This window comes from Diadema antillarum, unplaced genomic scaffold (assembly GCF_040938485.1).
Source record: "Diadema antillarum isolate AM-2024a unplaced genomic scaffold, OU_Dant_1.0 scf00000122, whole genome shotgun sequence".
Taxonomy (NCBI): Eukaryota; Metazoa; Echinodermata; class Echinoidea; order Diadematoida; family Diadematidae; genus Diadema; species Diadema antillarum.
In genome coordinates, this window is record NW_027271011.1 from 1,695,280 (window position 1) to 1,715,446 (window position 20,167).

Here is a 20,167-nt window from a genome sequence, read left to right on the forward strand (position 1 = left end):
GGAGTGGAAATTGAAAGAAAATGTGTAATAATACCATTGTGGGCATATTGTCATACTGATGACACATGCAAATTCGTACAACTTAGATGAGAATTGGGCTTTTAACTTTTAGCGAGATACTAAGAAAATACTTATGATATAGTACAGAGAATACCATTCTAAGAGGAATTCAAAGTTTATTTGATGAAAATCGGGTTTGAAATGACTGAAACATCCGAAAACAAAGTAAAACAAAGCGATCATAATAAAGTGTGGGTCCCACACTTTATTAGAATCACTCTTTTTGAGATACAGATCTCAGCCATTTCAAAACCAATTTTTATCAAAAAAAGTTGAATTCCTCATAGAATTACACTGTATGTGCTCTTTCATATCATAAGAGGTTTCTCATTATTTCACCACACAATAATAAAGTGTGGGTCCCACACTTTATTAGAATCACTCTTTTTGAGATACAGATCTCAGCCATTTCAAAACCAATTTTTATCAAAAAAAGTTGAATTCCTCATAGAATTACACTGTATGTGCTCTTTCATATCATAAGAGGTTTCTCATTATTTCACCACACAATAATAAAGTGTGGGTCCCACACTTTATTAGAATCACTCTTTTTGAGATACAGATCTCAGCCATTTCAAAACCAATTTTTATCAAAAAAAGTTGAATTCCTCATAGAATTACACTGTATGTGCTCTTTCATATCATAAGAGGTTTCTCATTATTTCACCACACAATAGGTCTCAACCAAAACTGTAGGATCGCTTTAAATACCTCCTTCCGGATCATTTCCTGTGCAAAGGCCAAAAACGCCTTCCTTGCCTGTTGAGATTCCTCATATAACTTTTTGAACGCGAGTCGATATTTTGATGCTACAATGTACTCTATGGCTAGATCTTTCATAGTTTTACGTCGGGGCGGGGGCCGATCGTCAACTTCATCGTCCTCTGAGTGTTCATTCGGAAGAGATGATGAGAATGGAATGCTTCTCTCCAGATTGGCGTCTTCTCCATTTTTCAGGAGGCGTGACGGTGTTGTAAGACCTCTGCTCTCTAAAGCGTTTTTGCCACCACCTTTCAAAGAGGAATCAGAGTTTGAAGTGTACACAGGTTTGTTGACAATGATATGCTGTATTCATGGAATATTTTGCAAGTTTTCTTCATCCACAAATTCTGCGAATCATGTGCAATTCATGAAATTAAAGACACAGTAACAAAAATAATGACTCTGATCCAGATATGAATGTGACGCACAAGTATATATTTCTCCATTCAGTACAGTACTCTAGGATCGCGAAATTAAGTACTTGCAAAATCATAGCGAAGTCCTGATTCGTGAAAACTTAGACTTGTGAAAATTTAGACTTGTGAAATATGGCTAATATGGTGTACAGTTATATATTCACCTACAAATCGTCCAGGGTTGATTGAGACAAAAAGTTTTGCTGTATTTTTTTCTCTCTTTGCTGTCTGTAAATAATTCATAGTGGTTCACATGTAAAAATCTGAAAATCATCCAGGTCTCCTTTGAAATTTCTGGTTTCACAATCTGACCTGTGTCTCAAGTACGAATAAGAGTACCTGGTGTCAATACTTGCTTTCGTCGCCTCGCGGATGGAGTTATAGTTGAGTCACTTTTGGTATTCTTCTGGGGCGCTTTATCACCATCTTAAATGAAAGAGAGTTCAAGTTAGAGTACTTCAGGAAATTGGGTGGTAATGTGACTGCATTAAAAACAAGACAAACACAAAAGCTGCAAGACTTTCACAGCTTCTTGCCAACATTCATCCATTTTCTGCCTTTGATCATCTCTTTATTCAATAATGTCAAACACATGTATAAAAAGGAACTGGTCTCTCATAGCTTTATAGATTAACATATGCATCAATTTAATTGCAGACAATGTCTGAAATTTCCTTTCTTTGAGGAAAATCAACTCCTTGAGTCATGATGCCAACTTCAAGTAGGGTTGATGGTACAATGGTGCGGTATTCATGAAAACTGGGAAGTGGTTCATTTTCGGCTCGGTATGGTATGAGTTGCTCTAAAGGGATCATAGAATTTTGGTTGAGACCAAACTTCAGGTTTCTCTCATTCCTTGGTGAGATGATGTGAAGCCTCTCGTAAACTATAAAAGAGCATGTAATTTCAAGAGAAATTCAACATTTATTGAAAGAAAATTGGTTTTGAAATGGCTAAGATATCCAAAAAGAGCAATACTAAACTAGAAATGTCGCTATGGCGACTGGTATGCCTCCGCCATAATGCATGGTTCTCCTAATAGGTCTATAGTACATGTGGACAATGTGTGATTACATTTTCATAAAATTGGCAAAATATTAAAATGACAAGATTGTCACAAATGTGTTGAATGTTCACCTTCCTTGACCTAAGTTTAACTGGATGAATAGGAGAGCATGTATTTGGCGATTTAAGAACTTTAGCTTGACTTTGATCCATTCATAAGTTTTATGCACTGAGTAATTTTCAAGGTATGGAGAAAAAGTGCAATGTCTGTATTGAATAGTAAATTGTTGCCATTTTCATGTGGCCTTCGACCCTAAAATTCATATTAAGATAATCACTGACAGGCAGAACATGCATAAATATGTAGTAAGTCTCAAAATATCTTGAATCATTTCCTACATATGGAGGAAACAGTTAGTTCAGCACTTTCACTTTGATCTTTGTCCTTTTGACCTTTGAGGCAAAAAAAAGAAAAAGAAAAAGAAAATGAAAAACTTCCCAGAGAATCTCTATTGGGTTATACATGCATACACCAAGTGTTAAAAAAGATAATCCTGCTGGCATTGCATAAATATGAGGGAAATAGTGTTACATGTTGAAGTGTTGCCCTTGACCTTTGACCCCCTGACCGTTGACCCCATGAACCCTAAATTCTCTAGATAATCACTGCCACTCAGTACATGTATATATACTATGTTCCATGAAGATACCTTGAAAAATTTCCAAGGCACAGAGAAAAAAGTGAAATTTTAATATTTTTACTTGACCTTTTGACCTTTGACCTCATGACCTGAAACTTTCACCAGAGAATCTTAATTGGGCAATACATGTATAAACTAAGTTTCAAAAGAATATCTTCAGGCAATGCATAGATATGGAGGAAATAGTGAAATTTTACATATTTGACCTTGACCTTTTGACCTTTGACCTTGAGCATGTGCACCACTGAACTCTATATTGGAATTGATGTTACACGCAGTGCTCGAAGCCACCGGAAGAGCTTTAGTTGGCGCTGCAATTTTAGGACGCCACCTTTAGGCCCTGCCCACTTTACTCTACGCTATTGTTGCGTTGTGCGCAAAGACGCTTTGGTTGTGCTGATGGTACGCAGAAGAAGTGCACATTCCTCAGTGGAAAGTTACTTTGGTGTAAATCATGGGGCGCCAAGAATCGCACAGGCTATTTCATTACCAAATGGCTCTTTTGTCGACAAAATGAACATGTCCCAATAAAACAACTGTTTTTTTGACAAAATGAAAATTTCTTCAACGAAATGACTGATTTAAAAATGCAATTTTGTGGACAAAATTACTAATTTCGTAACGAAATAGCCATGTGATTATTGGCACCTTATTGGTGCCCCATAGCAAAGTCCCAAAATGGCCGACACCGGCCAGCACTTCCGGTGGCTTCAAGCTTTTACCCACAGCGCAACACGAGCGTAGTGGCTTTTCGGTGTGTAGTGGCTTTTCGGTGTGTAGTGCACGCTAAGCGCGCACAGCGCCCCTTCCACTATAGAGTTCAGTGATGTGCACCCAAAAGTTGATAGGCACAACTTCACCCCCTAATACACATACAGTCAAACCTGTCTATAGTGGCCGTTATAGACAGGTGGCCGCTATAGACAGGTAATCCAACTTTGTGTGCATTGCTTACATGTACATGTATCATCATTGTATCCTTACATGTACATGTATGTGTGTACGTATGCACACACCGTGTGTTTCATGCATTTAACCATGCCGATGTATATGAAATTGTTGCACAGTAGTATGTGTATTGTCATGAAGAAAGCCTAACACGAGTGCATTATTATGACTGAATGAGGGATGAATGCAGCGATGGCGATCACTGAACGTTGCCCGCACGACTACAAAGCAGAAAAACATGCTGAATTATTGGCTTGGCTACGGCTCCATTGGGTTTTTGGCCACAATAGACAGGTTAAAATCTACAGCGGGAAACAAAATTTGTGGCCGCTGGCCGCGTTTGACAGGTGGCTGCTATACACAGGGTCTTTAACACGGCTTTTCTTTCGGGGGAATTTTCCAGTGGCCGCTATAGACAGGTGGCTGCTAAGGCAGGTTTGACTGTACATGCCAAGTTTCATTAGGATACCTCAGATGTTTTTTTAGTTAATGAAATTATGCTTGCCACAAAATTCATTACGGACAGACGGATGGACGGACAACCCGAAAACATAATACCTCTGTTACCACTTCGTGGTGGAGGCATAAAAAGAGATGCGACCCACATTTTACTAGGATCACTTTGTTTTTGCTTTGTTTTTGGATGCTTCAGCCATTCCAAAACTGATTTCCATCTAATAAACTTTGAATTCCTCTTAAAATGGTACGCTCTGTACTATTTTGTAAGTGGTTTCTTGGTATCTCACAGAAAGTTAAAAGCCTAATTATTGTCTCTACCAAAACTATAACATCCCTTCTAAGAGAGTGCTGGAACACACCCCTACATTGCCCCCACATTTCCAATGTTTCTAACCTGTGTTTGACGCAGAATTTTGCTTCATCTGTGAGGTCCAACGCTTAACAAGCGGCAAAGTGGATGGTGCCTTTCCACCATCTGTGTACGTGGAAGAAAATTCAAGTTAGAATTGTCATTTTAAGAGAAAAAGGTGGGTGGGGTTCACTTACATGTATATGACAAGATAAAAATAAAAGCTACAAGATCTTCACAGAATTTCACAAACAGAAGATCATTTTTGGTGCTTTGGGATTGTTGGGATCGCCTATGGAAAGCGTGATCGCGCCGAAAATCGGCACACGCGACACCCGCGACGTATACTATCAAAAGGTATGGTTGCTTTCTCCGAAAAATTTTCCTTATATTTTATATTAAAGCCTCTTATGAAATATGAAAGAGCATCTAATTTTAAGAAGGATTCAACATTTATTTGATTAAAATTGGTTTTCAAATGGCTGAGATATCCAAAAAAGTGCTAATAATAAAAGGCGACATGCCCCAACTCTATTAGTATCTCTTTGTTTCACCTTGCTTTTTAATATCTCAGCCATTCAAAACCGATTTTCATCGAATAAACTTTTGATACCCCTTAGAACTGCATGCTCTTTCACATCTCAAAGAGCGGTTTCTGAATATCTCACAAAACGTTAAAAGCTAAATCTTCACCTCGACCAGAACTGTACACACCCTTTAATTACTTATTGTAATTTATGCATAAAATCAGTTTTAGGCTCTAAATCACTTATTAATGCTCTAATTAAGCTAATTTTTTCTTAAATGTTTTTTGTATCATTCTCCTGAGACATAGGATAAAAAAAGTCTGTATCGAAATTAATTTCTTATGTATTTGATTGTTTTTTGAATTTCTTATGTATTTCTTTGTTTTTCGACTTTTTGTTTTTGTTTGTTTTTTTGGCCAAAATTTGTCACAGACATTTTTTGAAGCTTTATTACGCTAAAATAAATTAATTTCGTCCATTCTACGTCAAGATATGAATTTTTATGTGAATTAATTGAAAAAACACAATTTGCATTGGATTTGTACACAAAATCACGTTTTGGAGCAATTTTGGGGTTGACAAATTTTTTTCGAACGGGCGTCGCGTCAAAACAGTACACGCGGGCGCAACAATTTTGGTCTCAAAAGTTGCGCGATACTTGAAAGAAAAAAGTTAGCTTCATGAAACATCGCGGCGGGAGCTTATCGTGCTGCGAAGATATTGCGCGAAACGTCGAGGGGGGGCGGATTCCGCCCCCCCCCCCCCCCCCCTCCAGCCTGATTAGGGTTAATTTAGCTCAAAAAAAAAATTGGTATCAATTTCAATTTATTATGTATTTTATTGATTTTATGATTTTGCATGTATTTCTTTGTTCTTTTTACTTTTTGTTTTTTATTGTTTTTTCGATGGGAATCATTGTCAACATTATTTCAATCATAAGAAACATAAAATTAATCGTTTTTAATCACTAAAAGTAGAAATAATGATACAATTACAAATTTCAGATAGAAACCTGATTTGCATTGGTTTTGTACACAAAATCACGTTTTTGAGCAATTTTCAGTCTGACATGCATTTACATAATGTTGCGTAACTTCAAAACCGCATAACCGGACGTCGCAAATTTGTTCTTAAAAGTTGCCCAAGGCTTCGAGGTAAATTGTCATGAATCGCCAAGTGGATGCGTTCTCGCATTGTTGAGATGTCGCGCGAAGTGTCAAGGGGGGGCCATTATGGCCCGCCCACCAGGTAAGTTAGGGTTAAATGAAACCCAACATTTGTATCATGAAGAATTTACCCTTCTCTTCTTTCTCCTACTATCATAGCTCATTACTATTGCACCGTAAAAATCTACATATTCAACAATATTATTTCTATTTCTATCCTTGACATTACTCCTTGTCTCATCAGTGCCCGTAATCTATTCTTTTAAATTCTTTTATTATGCATGGCTTACATTACGATATTCTATTGTTTTTAAATATCACTGGAAATGAGCACAAATGTAAAGGGAACAAATTACAGAGAGAATTTGGGAACACAGAAATTCACATAAGTCTGATGCACGTTAAAATTTCTGGTTTTTACGAACCTGTGTCTGGAGCACGTGGAAGAGTACGTTGTGTCAAGACGGACTGCTTCCGTCGCTTTGAGGAGAGAATAGTCGGGTAGGTTGATTTTCGTTTGCTCGTCGTCTGGGGTAGTCTATCACCACCTTACATGAAAGAAAATACAATTCAGAGAAATTACGAAAAATGGGTGAGGTTGCACAATATTAAAAACAAGATGAATACTGTACAAAGTCAAAATATGAATCATCCATAATTTCCCCTCCACTGCTTCTAATACCATAATAGCTTCATCTGAACATTTCATCTTGATCATTGTTATTTTATTATGTATATTGCTTTCCTTTCTTTCCTTCATCATAATACTGGAAACTTTAAATGATAACAATCATTTCAAGGCACGAAACTTTCACAAAATTGCCATTGGCATTCAAAGCATTGAGTACTTCAGAGTGATTGTGTGCTATTTTCTTTCATGAATAAACTAGAAATGTCGCTTTGGCGACTGATGCCTCCGCCATAATGCATGATTCTCCCAATAGGTGTATAGGACAATGTCTTCACAATGTGTGATGACAGTTTCACAAAACTGACAAAATATTAAAATGACAGGTTTGTCAGAAATATCTTGAATGTTCACTTTCCTTGAACTTGGTTTGCTATAATTGCCTAAGAGTGCAGGTACCTGTATTTTATTTATTTATTTTTTTATTTTTTTATTTTTTTTGGGGGGGTGGCATGATTGGGCCCCCCATATGATCTCAGCCACAATTCGTGCGTTCGTTACAAAAATTGGCACACGCCTCAGTCATGATGCAATCTATAGGGCTGTGTCGTTAAATTTCATTAAATCGCTTTATTTTATTTTATATGAGATAATTATAGTAATTTATGCATAAAATTAGAATTTGGATGGAAATCATTAAATCAAGCCCCCAAACTTCAAAATATTTTGCTGAGGACTCTTTGGTGAATTCCGATTTAATTTAGGTTAAAAAAAAAATTGGTATCAATTTTCTTATGTATTTTATTGATTTTATAATTTCTTATGTATTTTATTGTTCTATTTACTTCTTGTTTTTTATTGTTTTTTCGATGGAAATCATTGGCAACACTATATCAATCATAGGAAACATAAAATTAATCGTTTTTAATCACTAAAAGTAGAAATAATGATACAATTACAAATTTCAGATAGAAACCTGATTTGCATCGGTTTTGTACACAAAATCATGTTTTTGAGCAATTTTCAGTCTGACATGCATTTACATAATGTTGCGTAACTTCGTAACCGCGTACCCGGACGTCACAAATTTGGTCTTAAAAGTTGCCCAAGGCTTCAAGGTAAATTGTCATGAATCGCCATGTGGATGCGTTCTCGCCATGTGGATGCGTTCTTGCATTGTGGAGATGTCGCGCGAAGCGTCAAGGGGGGGGGGCATTATGGCCTTCCACCAGGTAAGTTAGGGTTAAATGAAACCCAACATTTGTATCATGAAGAATTTACCCTTCTCTTCTTTCTCCTACTATCATAGCTATTGCATTGTAAAAATATACATATTGAACAATATTATTTCTATTTCTATCCTTGACATTACTCCTTGTCTCCTCAGTGCCCGTAATCTATTCTTTTAAATTCTTTTATTATGCATGGCTTACGTTACGATATTCTATTGTTTTTAAATATTGCAAATGAGCACAAATGCAAAGGGAACAAATTACAGAGAGAATTTGGGAACACAGAAATTCACATAAGTCTGATGCACGTTAAAATTTCTGGTTTTTACGAACCTGTGTCTGGAGCACGCGGAAGAGTACGTTGTGTCAAGACGGACTGCTTCCGTTGCTTTGAGGAGAGAATAGATGAGTAGGTTGATTTTCGTTTGCTCGTCGTCTGGGGTAGTTTATCACCACCTTACATGAAAGAAAATACAATTTAGAGAAATTACGAAAAATGGGTGAGGTTGCACTATATCAACTAGAAATGTCGCTATGGCGACTGGTATGCCTCCGCCATAATGCATGATTCTCCTAATAGGTCTATAGTACATGTGGACAATGTGTGATTACATTTTCACAAAATTGGCAAAATATCAAAATGACATGTTTGTCACAAATGTATCGAATGTTCACCTTCCTTGACCTACAGTTCAGCCAGCGATCAAGTTCCCCCTAGATCGTGATCACGGGCGATCAGTGATCGCATACGCGATATGTCCCAATCAATTGATTGTATGCCGAATTGCATACAATCAATGATCGCCCGTGATCGCGATCTAGGGGGAACTTGATCGCTGGCTGAACTGTATGTTTAATTGGATGAATAGGAGAGCATGAATTTGGGGATTTAAGAACTTAAACTTCGACTTTGACCCTTTCATAAGTTTATGCATTTTTCAAGGTAATTTTCAAGGTATGGAGAAAAAGTGCAATTTCTGTATTGAACAGTAAACTGTTATCATTTTTATCTGGCCTTTGATTCATAAGAGAATCACTGTCAGGCAGAACATACATGTACATAAATATGTACTAAGTTTAAAGATAACTTGAGCCACTTCCGAGATATAGAGAAAGAAGTAAGTTCAGCACTTTCACTTGATCTTCTACCTTTTGACCTTTGACCTTCTTAGCAAAAAAAAAGAAAAAAATCCCAGAGAATCTCTAGTGGGTTATACAAAAGTACATGCATACATCAAGTTTAAAAAAAATAATCCTGCTGGCATTGCATAAATATAAGGAAAATAGTAAAATTTTGAAGTATTGCCCTTGACCTTTGACCCCATGAACCCCAATTCCCTAGATAACCACTGCCAGTCAGTACAAGCATATATACTTTATTCCATAAAGATACCTTGAACAATTTCCAAGATACAGAGAAAGACGTGAAATTTTAACATTTTACTTGACCTTTTGACCTTTGACCTTTTGACCTCATGACCCCAAACTTTCACCAGAGAATCCTAATTGGGTAATACATGTATACACTAAGTTTCAAGAAAATATCTTCAGGCATTGCATAGATATGGGGGAAATAGTGAAATTTTAAGCATTTGACCTTGACCTTTTGACCTTTGACCTTGAGCATGCGCACCCAAAAGTTGATAGGCACAACTTCACCCCCTAATACACACACATACCAAGTTTCATTAGGATACCTCAAAAGGTTTTGATAGTTTCCCTGTCCACAAAATTCATTACGGACGGACGGAAGGACGGACGGAAGGACGGACGGACGGACGGACGGAAGGACGGACGGACGGACGGACGGACAACCCGAAAACATAATGCCTCCGGCACCACTTCGTGGCGGAGGCATAAAAACAAGATGAATACTGTACAAAGTCAAAATATGAATCATCAATAATTTCCCCTCCACTGCTTCTAATACCATAATAGCTTCATCTGAACATTTCATCTTGATCATTTTATTTTATTATGTATATTGCTTTCCTTTCTTTCCTTCATCATAATACTAGAAACTTTAAACGATAACAATCATTTCAAGGCATGAAACTTTCACAAAATTGCCATTGGCATTCAAAGCATTGAGTACTTCAGAGTGATTGTGTGCTATTTTCTTTCATGAATAAACTAGAAATGTCGCTTTGGCGACTGATGCCTCCGCCATAATGCATGATTCTCCCAATAGGTGTATAGGACAATGTCTTCACAATGTGTGATGACAGTTTCACAAAACTGACAAAATATTAAAATGACAGGTTTGTCAGAAATATCTTGAATGTTCACTTTCCTTGAACTTGGTTTGCTATAATTGCCTAAGAGTGCAGGTACCTGTATTTTATCTATTTTTTTTTATTTTTTTATTTTTTTATTTTTTTTTTTATTTTATTTTTTTTTTTTTTGGGGGGGGGGGGGGGCATGATTGGGCCCCCCGTATGATCTCAGCCACAATCCGTGCGTTCGTTACAAATATTGGCACACGCCTCAGTCATGATGCAATCTATAGGGCTGTGTCGTTAAATTTCATTAAATCGCTTTATTTTATTTTATATGAGATGATTATAGTAATTTATGCATAAAATTAGAATTTGGATGGAAATCATTAAATCAAGCCCCCAAACTTCAAAATATTTTGCTGAGGACTCTTTGGTGAATACCGATTTAATTTAGGTTAAAAAAAAAATTGGTATCAATTTTCTTATGTATTTTATTGATTTTATAATTTCTTATGTATTTTATTGTTCTATTTACTTCTTGTTTTTTATTGTTTTTTCGATGGAAATCATTGGCAACACTATATCAATCATAGGAAACATAAAATTAATCGTTTTTAATCACTAAAAGTAGAAATAATGATACAATTACGAATTTCAGATAGAAACCTGATTTGCATCGGTTTTGTACACAAAATCATGTTTTTGAGCAATTTTCAGTCTGACATGCATTTACATAATGTTGCGTAACTTCGTAACCGCGTACCCGGACGTCACAAATTTGGTCTTAAAAGTTGCCCAAGGCTTCAAGGTAAATTGTCATGAATCGCCATGTGGATGCGTTCTCGCCATGTGGATGCGTTCTTGCATTGTGGAGATGTCGCGCGAAGCGTCAAGGGGGGGGGGGGGGCATTATGGCCTTCCATCAGGTAAGTTAGGGTTAAATGAAACCCAACATTTGTATCATGAAGAATTTACCCTTCTCCTCTTTCTCCTACTATCATAGCTATTGCATTGTAAAAATATACATATTGAACAATATTATTTCTATTTCTATCCTTGACATTACTCCTTGTCTCCTCAGTGCCCGTAATCTATTCTTTTAAATTCTTTTATTATGCATGGCTTACGTTACGATATTCTATTGTTTTTAAATATTGCAAATGAGCACAAATGCAAAGGGAACAAATTACAGAGAGAATTTGGGAACACAGAAATTCACATAAGTCTGATGCACGTTAAAATTTCTGGTTTTTACGAACCTGTGTCTGGAGCACGCGGAAGAGTACGTTGTGTCAAGACGGACTGCTTCCGTTGCTTTGAGGAGAGAATAGATGAGTAGGTTGATTTTCGTTTGCTCGTCGTCTGGGGTAGTTTATCACCACCTTACATGAAAGAAAATACAATTTAGAGAAATTACGAAAAATGGGTGAGGTTGCACTATATCAAAAACAAGATGAATACTGTACAAAGTCAAAATATGAATCATCAATAATTTCCCCTCCACTGCTTCTAATACCATAATAGCTTCATCTGAACATTTCATCTTGATCATTGTTATTTTATTATGTATATTGCTTCCCTTTCTTTCCTTCATCATAATACGAGAAACTTTAAATGATAACAATCATTTTGAGGCATGAAACTTTCACAAAATTGCCACTAGCATTCAAAGCACTGAGTACTCCAGAGTGATTGTGTGCTATTTTCTTTCATGAATAAACTAGAAATGTCGCTTTGGCGACTGATACCTCCGCCATAACGCATGATTCTCCCAATAGGTGTATGGTACAATGTCTTCACAATGTGTTTTGACAGTTTCACAAAACTGACAAAATATTAAAATGACAGGTTTGTCAGAAATATCTTGAATGTTCACTTTCCTTGAACTTGATTTGCTATAATTGTCTAAGAGTGCAGGTACCTGTATTTGGGGAATTGAGAATTTTTTCTTGACTTCTGACTGACCCTTTTATAAGTTTATGCATTGAGTAATTTTCAAGGTATGAAGAAAGAGTGTAATGACAGTATAAAATATATATATATTTTTTTGCATTTAAACTTGGCCTTTGACCCTTAACCTTTGACCTTTGACCTTCTGGTTGTAAATTTCCCAGAGAATCTCCATTAGGGAATACATGTATATATCAAGTTTTAGTTTTAAAAATAATAATGCAAGCATTGCATATAATAGTATATGAGGGAAATAGTAAAATTTTGAGGAGTTGACCTTGACCTTTGACCCCCGACTATTGACCCATGACCCCTACATTCCCTAGAAAATCCCTGCCAGTCAGTACATGCGTATGTACCAAGTTCCATGAAGACACATTGAAACATTTGCGAGAAAAGTGAAATTGTGACATATTCACCTAACCTTTGACCTTTTGACCTTTGACCTTGTGACATAAAACTCTCTGGAGAATCTTTATGCAGTAGTACATGTCTACACTAAGTTTCAAGAAAATACCTTCGGGCATTGCATGGATATATGGGGGAAATAAGAAGATTTTTTAGCATTTGACCTTGACCTTTTGACCTCTTGCCAATGTCACTAAAATCTACTCAGCTAATTGCCCCATCATGCATCATCCTTGGACCAAGTTTGGTGAAAGCTGCTTCATCCGGTTTTGAGTTATCACGTAAACAGATACATTTTAGGATTTGACCTTGATCTTTGACATTTGACCTCTGTCCAATTTCACTCAAAAACTAATCAAGTAATTGTCCCATCATACATCATCCTCAGACAAAGTTTGGAGAAATTTGCTGAATCCAGTCTTGAGTTATCGCGTAAACAGATACAATTTAATGATTTGACCTTGACCTTTGACCTTTGGCTGATTTCACCCAAAATCTATCAAGTAATTGCCCCATCATACTTTATACTTGGACCAAGTTTGGTAAAATTTAGTCAATATCACTCAAGTTATCGCGTAAACGAATGCGGACGGACGTACGTGTAAGACGTACGTACAGACATATGGACATACGGACAGACAACCCGAAAACATAATGCCTCCGGCACCACTTCGTGGCGGAGGCATAAAAAACAAGATGAACAAAAACTCTAAATTTGAATTGTTAAGCCTTCTACTGCTTCTCATACCTTAATAGCTACAGTCAAACCTGCCTTAGCGGCCACCTGTCTATAGCGGTCACTGAAAAATTCCCCCCCCCCCCCCCCCCGAGAAAAGCCCTGTTAAAGACCCTGTGTATAGCGGCCACCTGTCTAACGCGGCCAGCGGCCACAAATTTTGTTTCCCGTGATAGCTTTTAACCTGTCAGGAGCGGCCAATGAGCTGATAATTCAGCGTGTTTTTCTGTTTTTAGTAGACGTGCCAGTCATTCACGGCAACGTTCAGTGATCGCCATCGCTGCATTCATCTCTCATTTAGTCTCAAGCTTTCTCCACGACTGTACACGTGCTACTGTGCAACAATAATTATTTCAAGAACATTGTTCAATGCAAAAAACACACATATGCATACGTATACGCATGTACATGCACATGTACGTACCCGGTACTTATACAGCTGTAGATGTATACAACAATGATACATTTGTAGGCAATGCACACAAAGTTGGAAAACCTGTCTATAGCGGCCACCTGTATATAACAGCCACTTTTTTCGTTTCCCTTGGGTGGCCGCTACAGACAGGTTTGACTGTACTATGATTTGATCATTGTTATTTGTTATCTATATTGTTAATACTGCTTTTCTTTCATTGCTAGACTCAAGTGTTATTTATGTGTTTATTTTACCATCAAGCGCAGTGTTTATAATACCATGGTAAGTATTAATGACGACTTTCGAGGCATCCACTGCCATCCAATGCATTGAGTAGACCAGAGCTTTTGCGTGCTACTGTATTTTCAGTCATAAATCTTGGCAAAACTTGCAAAAGTTTTGTACATGCTGAGATTTTGGGTTTTATAGTATCCCACCTGAGACTGGAGCTTGAGGAAGAAGATTTGGGGAGTCGTAAAGCTTCTGTATATCTCTGGATGAAATAGTGAATAAGACACCTTTCTTCTGGCGAGCTCTATCACTGCCTGAAACAGAATAGAATTCAAGTCAGATTAGATTTGAAAAATATAATACATCCAGAAATACTTCAAATCGAATGTGGTGAACATTGGAAATTTGTGACAACAAAATAAAAACAATTAAGTATGCACTCGTTTCTCTTTCATTCTGAGATTGGCTACATAAACTCCTTTACAGCAACGATGAATTTCATCAAACCATTACTTATGTAGATTCACACAAAGCATTATAACTGATTTCATACTGATAAAAGTTCAGAGATTTAAGAAGGATTTCTGTCTCAAATAGTAGTGAAATAAAAGAAAGAGGCTTCTCAAGCGGCTTATGGCCAAATAAGTGTCTCGGTCTCCAGTGCACTGGTTAAGTAGAACAGGGGGAGGGGGGTACAACGGAGGCTGAGATCATTTGAAAAACACAGAAATATGTCATAAGGAGCCAATCTGCCTTGAGCAATTGCGAAGGGACAGAGCTTGTGAGATTGCTGTGTAAATCCTCTCTCAAATTGTGCAGCAAAATTTGGCAAGCAAAAAAGAACTAGAAATGTCGCTATGGCGACTGATGCCTCCGCCATAATGCATGATTCTCCCAATAGGCGTATAGTACAATGTCTTCACAATGTGTGATCCATGACAGTTTCACATAACTGGCAAAATATTGAAATGACAGGTTTGTCAGAAATGTCTTGAACTGGGTTTGCTATAATTTTCTAAGAGTGCAGGTATACATATTTGGGAAATTGAGAATTTTTACTTGAATTCTGACAGACCTTTTTATAAGTTTACTAAGTATGCATTGATTAATTTCCAAGGTATGAAGAAAGAGTGTAATGACGGTACAAAACAGATTTTTTTTATTTTTTTTATTTTTTTTATTTTTTATTTTTTTGTCTATTTATTTATTTATTTATTTTTTTTTTTTTTGGGGGGGGAGCATTGAAACCTGGCCTTTGACCCTTAACCTTTAACCTTTGACCTTCTGGCTGGAAATTTCCCAGAGAATCTCCATTAGGTAATGCATGCATTAAGTCTTGAAACTAATAATGCAAGCATTGCATATGTAGTATATGAGGGAAATAGTAAAATTTTGAGGAGTTGACCTTGACCTTTGACCCCTGAACATTGACCCATGACCCCTAAATTCCCTAGATAATCCCTGCCAGTCAGTACATGCGTGTGTACCAAGTTCCACAAAGATTCATTGAACCATTTGCGAGAAAAGTAATATTGCAACATTTTCACCTAACCTTTGACCTTTTGACCTTTGACCTTATGACATGAAACTCTCTCTGGAGAATCTTTACGCAGTAGTACATGTTCACACCAAGTTTCAAGAAAATACCTTTGGGCACTGCATAGATATGGGGGAAATTGAAACATTTGTAGCATTTGACCTTGACCTTTTGACCTTTGACCTCTTGCCAATGTCACTAAAATCTACTCAACTAATTGTCCCATCATACATCATCCTTGGGCCAAGTTTGGTGAAAGCTGCTTCATCCAGTTTTGAGTTATCACATACACAGATAAATTTTAGGATTTGACCTTGATCTTTGACCTTTGACCTCTGTCCGATTTCACTGAAAAACTAATCAAGTAATTGTCCCATCATACATCATCCTCCAACAAAGTTTGGTGAAATTTGCTCCATCCAGTCTTGAGTTATCGCGAAAACGAATACAATTTCATGATTTGACCTTGACCTTTGACCTTTAGCCGATTTCACCCAAAATCTAATCAAATAATTGCCCCATCATACTTCATGCTTGGACCAAGTTTGGTAAAATTCCAATAAATATTACTCAAGTTATCGCGTAAACGAAAGCGGACGTACGGACGGGTGTACGGACGTACGGACGGACGGACAACCCGAAAACTTAATGCCTCCGGCACCACTTCGTGGCGGAGGCATAAAAATGGCTACAATCAACAAATCAATTAAATTTTTTTTTTTCATGAGTGACTCCTTGAAATTGAAGCTCGTGGTAGAAAAAAAGCCCTATACAGTGTAGTTTCCAACCAGCTAGAAATAAAAATTGTGTCTTTTAGTGGTTCCTCCACTCTTATCTGATTTTTCTCTGATGTGAGGACTGTGACTTGTGGCTGCTTTTGACATGACAGGTCACAAATATCAGAGAAACTGGACTTCTGTAGCTCTTTGTCAATCAAAAGATGTACTGGTTTAACCCTATAAGGGCCGCGCTATAATTCTGTAACGCGAGAAGGCCTCGTCGCGAGGCCTCTTGACTTTGTTTGTTCAAGTCTCGCGCAACTTTTGAGACTTTTGCGAAGCCATGCTCATTTTTGTAACGGAATGTCGCCCCAAAACGGGCACAATTTTGTGATTTGTGCACATTTCCTATGGAAAATGGTGCTCTGTCATGAAAGTCATAAAAACCTGATTATTTTTGCAAATAATCACTTTCATTGATTAATTTTGTGCTAATTATGGTATAAAAGTGGTCAATGACAATTTCCAATGAAAAAACAACTTTAGACAAAACAAAAGTTGGAAAACATAGAAATAGATAAGAAATTCTGAAAATGAAATACCTAAGAATTGAAATGAGTTTTGGAAGTTTTTGTGATGTACAATTGTTGAACATATGCTAAAACAGATTTACAGATCAAAAATTTGACTCTCAATGCTTTTAATTAGGCTAAAATATGATCATGAGCTTAATTTGCATAACTAATTCATTAAAATTAAATTGATTGTTTCAAAAAAACCTTATGACACAATCTTGTAGATTATGACATGGGTCTCACGCATGCAAAATTTTATCGCAATCGCACCATTGATGGCAAAATCCATCCCCCCGGTCTGAGCATAGCCAAAAAAGCCCAGCCTTTTTAGGGTTAATTGTACTTGTAGATGGTGTATCTGAAGGAATTTTGTTCAGCTGAAATCTTTATCATGAGAGAGTGTCTGTGATTAAGCCAAGTATTCTTTCCTGACAATGGCGTTGGCCATGAAAAAGCCCTCTTATGCTCGTCATTTCAATAACAATTTAACATCACAATGTCTCGCACAAGTGCCTGCCCAGGGTGGGCACAACTCTCTCTATAGCAATTAAAAGGGACTGTACAGTAGTGGTTGAGGTGGGATTCATGCTTTGAACATTCCAAAGTGAGATAATGAGAAACCTCTTTATCAAATATGAAAGAGCATGTGATTTTACGGAGGATTCAACGTCTATTTGATGAAAATTGTTTTTCAAATGGCTTAGATATCCCCAAAAGTGATAATAATAAAAGGTGACATCCCCCACCTTTATTAGGATCTCTTTGATTCACCTTGTGTTTGGATATCTCAGCCACTTCAAAACCGATTTTCATCAAGTAAACTTTTGATATCCCTTAGAATTGCATGCTCTTTGACATCTCAAAGAGTGGTTTCTGAATATCTTGCAAAACATTGAAAGCTAAATCCTCACCCTGATCAGAACTGTACACACCCTTCAACCTTTTAGCAACTGAAGATTCCATACAGTCATGTAATGTTCTATTGTTCAATGAAAAGTACGGTAATATTACTCGCAAAATTATGCAAGATAGATCAATTCATGTTAATTTTCATCTATTTCAAATTATGTTAATTTGAAAGCCTCTTTAATAAGACTTAACCAAGAAACTTGTGGGTCACAGATATAATTCTGATATCCTTTGTTGACCTCTGATGTTTTCAACTTATCCAATTATATATTAAACACTGTATATATAAACAAAAACAGTAAGGCATAAAACCACACAAAAAAGCATCAAACAGTTTCAGGCAATTCAGTGACTAATGGGTAATGGCATCATTTTCCAGATGTTTTGATATATCATTTATCTTTTGATTTATTATTTACATTTTGATTTATTATCTATATTTTGATTTATTATCTATTATTTATCTATTTATCATTTACTTATTCACTTATTCATTTATTTATTTACTTATTTATTCATTCATTTATCTATCTATTTATTCATTCATTCATTTATTTATTCATTTATTCATTTATTCATAACTTTCATGCAAGCTGGGCTTTAGAGTATCTAACCTTGGTCCGGGCCACGAGGCAGAGAACCCACAAGCAGGTATTTCTTCTTTTGCGCTGTGGCTGCAGTAGAAGATGAGGCACCTTTGTTCTTCTCCTGGGGCGCTTTATCACCACCTTCAAAAGAAAGAAAATTCAAGTTTCAGCCGTTGAGGGAAAATGGACAAAGATGCAATCGTATCAAAAACAAGGTAAATGTAAAAGTTATACTGTAAAAGTGGTTATTTTCGCACGACTGATTTTTCGCGCAAGGCCGGATCAGAAGAGTTTCGCATGTTTTTAATTCCTCGGAATCAAGACATTACGCACAGGAATGTATGGCAAGCAAAGATATTCGTGTGCTTTTATTTTCGCGCTAGTTTCTGGTTGCGCAAAATGCGCGAAAATTTCAACACCACGAAAATTTCCACTTTTGCAGTAATCCGATCATCTGTCCAAATAAGGTGTCCCCTCCCATCCTCCCACAAGGATGAAACTTGAAAAATGAAACCCCAAATTTGAATCATCATTGATTTCCACTTTACATCTCAGGTCGCCTAGCTTCAAACTTTGAGACAGGAAACTTTTGCAAATTGGAGCCTACGTTCTTTTTTGCTGCACACAAACTCCAAGAATCAGCACTGACATTCAATACATTGTTTAAAATATTGCACACATTTTGCTTCCGCTACTCTGGGCTCCTTGAGCAATTTGTGGAAGTTTCATTCATGCAAATTTTCTCCATCGAAGTGAATTTCAGCATTTAATGATAATGATAATGAATAACATTTATATGGAGCGCTTAATACTGATGTTTCTAAGCGCATCAATCCGGGGAAAAAACAAAGAAAAAATATATTGTAAAAGTAAAATGCAGCATTATGTACATATCATAATACAACAGCAACAACAACAGCAGAATTAAGGTTGTGTAGTTTGTGTAGTCGTACAAGTTTTCAACAATGACTTAAACCTATCAGCATTTTCAGCGTTACTAATATAGAAAGGGAGTTTATTCCAAAGGAGTGGGAAATAACAGAAAAAGCCCTATCACCATAACGTGTACAGGTGCGGGGTCCATGTGATAATTGGAGAGTGAAAGAAGAACGGAGAGAACGGGTTGAAGTGGAGGGATTGGAGAACTGGAGTAATGTGGTCAGATCTTTTTGTGAGGGTCATAAGCCTAGCAGCTGTATTTTGAATTCTTTGAAGTGGCGCAGTACTTGGAAGCAGGCTGGAGACCAACAAGAAGGGAATTGCAGTAGTCAAGATGAGAGGAAACAAATGCATGGATGAGACGTTCAGTGGAAGACTGATCCAATAACTTACAGATTTTTAATACCAATTTTACAAACACCCCAAGCAGCAGAACGACATGAATTCCTAATATGTTGTTGAAAGTTCAGATGCTTATCTACAATAACTCTTGAGATCTCTGACGGATGGACTGAGAGATTTATACCGGAAAAATAAATTTCTGAAAAAAAAAAAAATTTGGAGCATTCCTACTCTAACATCAATGAGTAGGTCCTGAGAGATCATCTCTCCAAAGTTGGTGTTTTTATCCACCATGTATAACGGTAATTCCACTCTGCTACCCGACTATATGGTGGACTCCCAATTTA

General features: G+C 36.9%; 1 protein-coding gene across 1 annotated transcript in view; it reads right to left on the reverse strand.

The window, feature by feature from the left end:
• The window catches only part of LOC139720135 (uncharacterized), a 53,335-nt gene that overhangs the window by 12,617 nt on the left and 20,551 nt on the right, over nt 1-20,167 (reverse strand). The window contains exons 10-17 of the mRNA XM_071631506.1: nt 18,567-18,680; nt 14,419-14,526; nt 11,732-11,854; nt 8,587-8,709; nt 6,819-6,941; nt 4,746-4,826; nt 1,578-1,664; nt 772-1,070 (exon numbers count right to left, since the gene is read on the reverse strand). Of these exons, the coding sequence (XP_071487607.1) occupies nt 772-1,070; nt 1,578-1,664; nt 4,746-4,826; nt 6,819-6,941; nt 8,587-8,709; nt 11,732-11,854; nt 14,419-14,526; nt 18,567-18,680 (1,058 nt within the window). The remainder of the gene's footprint in view (nt 1-771; nt 1,071-1,577; nt 1,665-4,745; nt 4,827-6,818; nt 6,942-8,586; nt 8,710-11,731; nt 11,855-14,418; nt 14,527-18,566; nt 18,681-20,167) is intronic.